Source organism: Nanorana parkeri, unplaced genomic scaffold (genome assembly GCF_000935625.1).
Source record: "Nanorana parkeri isolate BGI_ZX_2015 unplaced genomic scaffold, ASM93562v1 scaffold98, whole genome shotgun sequence".
Lineage (NCBI taxonomy): Eukaryota > Metazoa > Chordata > Amphibia > Anura > Dicroglossidae > Nanorana > Nanorana parkeri.
This window is the reverse complement of record NW_017306366.1, coordinates 2,230,686-2,235,013: the sequence shown is the minus strand read 5'-3', so window position 1 is coordinate 2,235,013 and position 4,328 is coordinate 2,230,686. Positions and strand designations below refer to the sequence as shown.

Below are 4,328 nucleotides of genomic sequence, written 5' to 3'. Positions count from 1 at the left end.
TATTTCAATTTGCAATAGCCAATAGTAAACTAGCATTGTACCCGCCCTCTGCTGATGGACCTGATGGAGAACTGCAGCAGAGGGCGGGTACAATGCTAGTTTACTATTGGCTATTGCAAATTGAAATAGCCAATAGTAATGTAGCAATGCATTTCAATGGGAATTTTTTTTTTTTTTTCTATTCTGACATCGCTCCGTGTCAGAATAAAGAAAAAAAAAGACACATCAGTGTTTCTCTCCTTGGCGGCTGGGAGCAGGAGAATCCCGGGCCGCCAGGGAGAGTTAGCTGTTTGGAGATCAGTGTCCCTGGTTAGCAGGTAACCAGGGACGCTGATCTCTCTGCAAGTGGCCGGAGCCAGCCGTAAGATCACGGCTGGCTCCGCCCAGCTGTCACAAGCAGGCTGTCAGAAGCTGGCTTATCTGCAGGCTCCAGGGACAGGGTAGTCCTGAGGGTTCCTAATCCTATGCAGCTCTGTGTAGAGACAAAAAATAAATTCAGGAGTAGCAGAGAGGGTGATTTTTTCAGAGCTGTAGTAGAGAACACAGCCAACTTGCTCTACATAAGACTGGTACACATGCAATTTAATTTGCTGTCTGATGAAAGTGCTACAAATATACCCAAGCATCATAGACACCTATTATTATTAGGTCATATATTTAGTAACACTTTAGCATGAGAACAAACAGTGCAAGCACTCCCTTTACACCTACTCCTCCCAGTAAATCTGGTAGCAAAGTAAAAATGTTGATGATTCCTTTCCTGTGGTGAATATATTTTGAATACGGTATATACAGTATATAGTCATCCACATGAAAGGTATGGATAACACGGTACAATACTTTACTGCAATAAAAATATAAAAATAAAATTGACATGTTTGTTAACTACTTGCTGTCCACCCGTTGTAAATAAACAGACGGCCGGCAAGCTCCCTACAGTGGGGTGCCGTAAATATGCAGCTTTTTTTTCTGCTTGTGCGCGCTCCATAGCGTAATCGTGAGCAGAACACACTGACAGTTTTAAACAGCCCGTAATGGCTGTTACATACAAGCGTTCGGACGGCTCTGTAGCTGTCCGATCACTTGTATGGTGGCCAACAGTGTGCACCCCCTCTTTCAGCGCGGCCCATCCACCGCCGTTACTGGCTATTCCGGGCTCCGCTGTCCCCTCTGCAGGATTGGGACTATAACTTCAATACAAATGAGTAAACTAAACATGAGATTGTAGTCCATCACGGGAGCGAGCTTGGAGCAGTGGCTACTTTACAACACACACAGGGACCATGGAGAACAAAAGCAACCACCCTCCAGAAGGAAGGACAGTGTCAGCACCAATTCAGAGATGATTTGAGGATCTACAGCCGAGGTAAGATAAAATACATTTTTGTTAATAGTTAAGGTACCTGAATGCATTTTTATAAATTTAACTCCTGAGTTTAGTGTCACTTTAAGAAGACTTGATCCTACTCCAGTGACTCTCCTGATTTTTACAATGCAATACTGTAGCGTACATTCACCCTGCCTAAGCAGAATACGGCTTGGGAACAAAGGTCGATAGTTCAGACTGGTCTGCCATAATATCCTGTACTGCATAATATTCATAGGGTCAATTTTGGATTATAAAGATTACAGTATTATCTACATTGATGGACACACATTGATCACAGGACTAGAATGCTCCTGAGTGATGAAAGCTTGCTTTACCAGTTGCAGCAATCTTCTCTCTTACATTTCTGTAATTAGAGTACCTCATTGTTCATAAAGGCAGCATTCATCGGAGCCATGAAGATGGCATTTAGTAGTCTTGTGTTGCTGAGTGACCCCCAAAAAAAGATATGACACCCAAAAATTTAAAAGAAAAATATATAAAATGACAACAGCACACAAATTGGTTGTAAGGGCAGGATTCAATTATTCCCCAATCAGCAGGAGTGAAAGTAGGAGGAAAGCCTGCCACTGGGTATGACTCATGGGTGTCTAGTGGATGTTTATATAATATGGGGGGGGCGAAAAAAAATTTCTGCCCCGGGCGCCCATAACTCTGGTTACGCCACTGGCTCTGTATGAAATAAATTATGTCCTTCTGGCCAACCACCCCCTGTTATCTAACTTTACAGATTACTCAGGCCTAAAATGTGGAATATAACATGGGTGCAAAAATGGAAAAAAGGGCCTCAGTCATGAAGGGGTTAATGTGTTCAAGGTACACCTTCATTTAATGTATATAAAAATAACATTCATTCTATCATAGACATTGATTTATATGTTCTTAACAGCAGAAGATTTCAGTGATATGTTTTCTTAAATAAGCATTTACCCATAAAATTCCCGGCTGTACCTGGTTTTACAATGTTAGAAATGTTCATTTTAGAATGGCTTTTGACACAAGGACAGGTCTGCGTTTGTAAGTGAAGTTCCTTTAGTAATTCTGTCAGTAGGACACTAATAGAAAATAAAAGCTGTACATGGTCATTAATATTTTTTCCCCTCAGGAGGTGCTGATGTTTGAGATGAAATATATGTGTCACATTGATAAATGTACAAAACACAATAAGTCCCCAGCACACCTAGCCTGCAACAAAACAAATTCCTCTGTCTAACAGTATGCGTTAAACCTTTGGCCAAAAATAGGTAGAAGCCACACCGCCCCGTCAAGGCACCTCGGTTTTTCTAGTTTGACTATTTTGGATGTGCTAAGCTGGTTATGACCACACTTTACAGAGGTGCCTTGACGCGGTGGTGTGGCTTTGACATATTTTTGGCCAAAGGTTTGTGCAACTAAAACCTCTGCTTTTAACGCATACTGTTAGACAGGATAATTTGTTTTGTTGCAGGCCAGCTGGCAGGCTTGCTGGGGACTTTTTGTGTTTTGTAATGTTGTAAGCCTTCCCATGAGCACCCTGCTACAAAGGCTGGTTATAAATGTATGCGGTTACCATCTTTTTCTAGTTTGACTATATTGGATGTGGGGGCGCACTGGGGGTCCCAGCGTGCATTTTTGGTTGCTGGGCCTCCAGTGCGTCCCTGCACCTTGTGAGGAGGAGTGGGCTACCTCCTGGTACACCTGCATTTAATTTATCGACTACATCAATATGCTCCTACTTGGAGACTCATATAAATAGAGTTAGGACCACATTTTACAGAGGTGTCTTGAAGGGGCGGTGTGGCTTCTACATATTTTTGGCCAAAGGTTTGTGTAACTAAAATCTCAGCTTTTAACGCATACTGTTAGACAGGACAATTGTTTTTTTTTTTGCAGGCTAGCTGGCAGGCGTGCTGGGGACTTTTTGTGTTTTGTATTGTTGTCAGCCTTTCCATGTGCACCCTGCTACAAAGGCTGGTTATAAATTTATGCGGTTACCATCTTTTTCTACATTGATAAATGTACCTCTTTATTTAGTCAGTCTGTGCTAAGGAAACATTATGATTCAGAATGGATATAATGTTAAAAAATCATTACAGCAGAAATATACTTTAAACATGGTCATAATGTATCTCTAGTGTCCAATATAGTGTCGACAGCTAATCAATGCAGATTTCTGCTATGAGTCAAAGATTTAAATAAATGGTGTTAAAATGTAAAAAAATAATTATAGTAGAAAAAAGATAACAATAAACATTTTGGATAATGATTGCTTACTATTAGGCATTAGAAGTCAATAACAAATATGACATTGTCAAAATCAATGAAAAAGTCTGTGAAAATTGGTAGTAATTATAAAACTGCAAATTATTTCACATTCAAAATAATTTTATATACCATGGGTATATTTATGTGTTTTCACAGAAGATTCACACAACTTATACCCAGAATTTACAAATTTTTCCCAAATTAATTCAATTAGAAAATGTGTGGCTCCTGGGTGAAAGTCATGTAAATCATAAACAGAACGCTGAACATCTTTCTCAGATTTTTTAAAGATAAACAAAACCTCACCTGTCACATGGAGGGGGTAGGTTTCCATTGACACCATTCTCCTGCAAAACGCAGAATATGACAAAGAATGTCACCCACCAACCTGAACAATTCATTGTATGTTGCAGCAGGCAAAACAAGAACGAAGTGACCGCTCAAAGTTCCACAAGAAAACAGTGCTCAGACAAGGGTTAATGAGTTATTAATAGTCTGTTCCTTGGCATTCCTCCATCTGTTTTCTTCTCACTACACCCATGTATCTTGTCCTATTATCTGTTTACATACATGGACTGTTGGAATTGAGTTGTAGTTAGAAGCTTAGTTAACAGCACGTGTGCTCCTTGAAGACTCTAGAAGTATGCATATGTGGTAGGGACCTTAGATTGTAAGCTCCTTGAGGGCAGAGACTGAT

The 4,328-nt window shown here is 40.3% G+C and overlaps 1 protein-coding gene across 1 annotated transcript in view; it reads right to left on the bottom strand.

Annotated features, from left to right (window-relative positions):
* The window catches only part of TREH (trehalase), a 26,545-nt gene extending 22,470 nt beyond the window's left edge, over positions 1-4,075 (bottom strand). The window contains exon 1 of the mRNA XM_018552851.1: positions 3,938-4,075. Coding sequence (XP_018408353.1) covers positions 3,938-4,032 — 95 coding nt within the window. The 5' untranslated portion in view covers positions 4,033-4,075. The remainder of the gene's footprint in view (positions 1-3,937) is intronic.
* Positions 4,076-4,328: the final 253 nt, after the last annotated feature.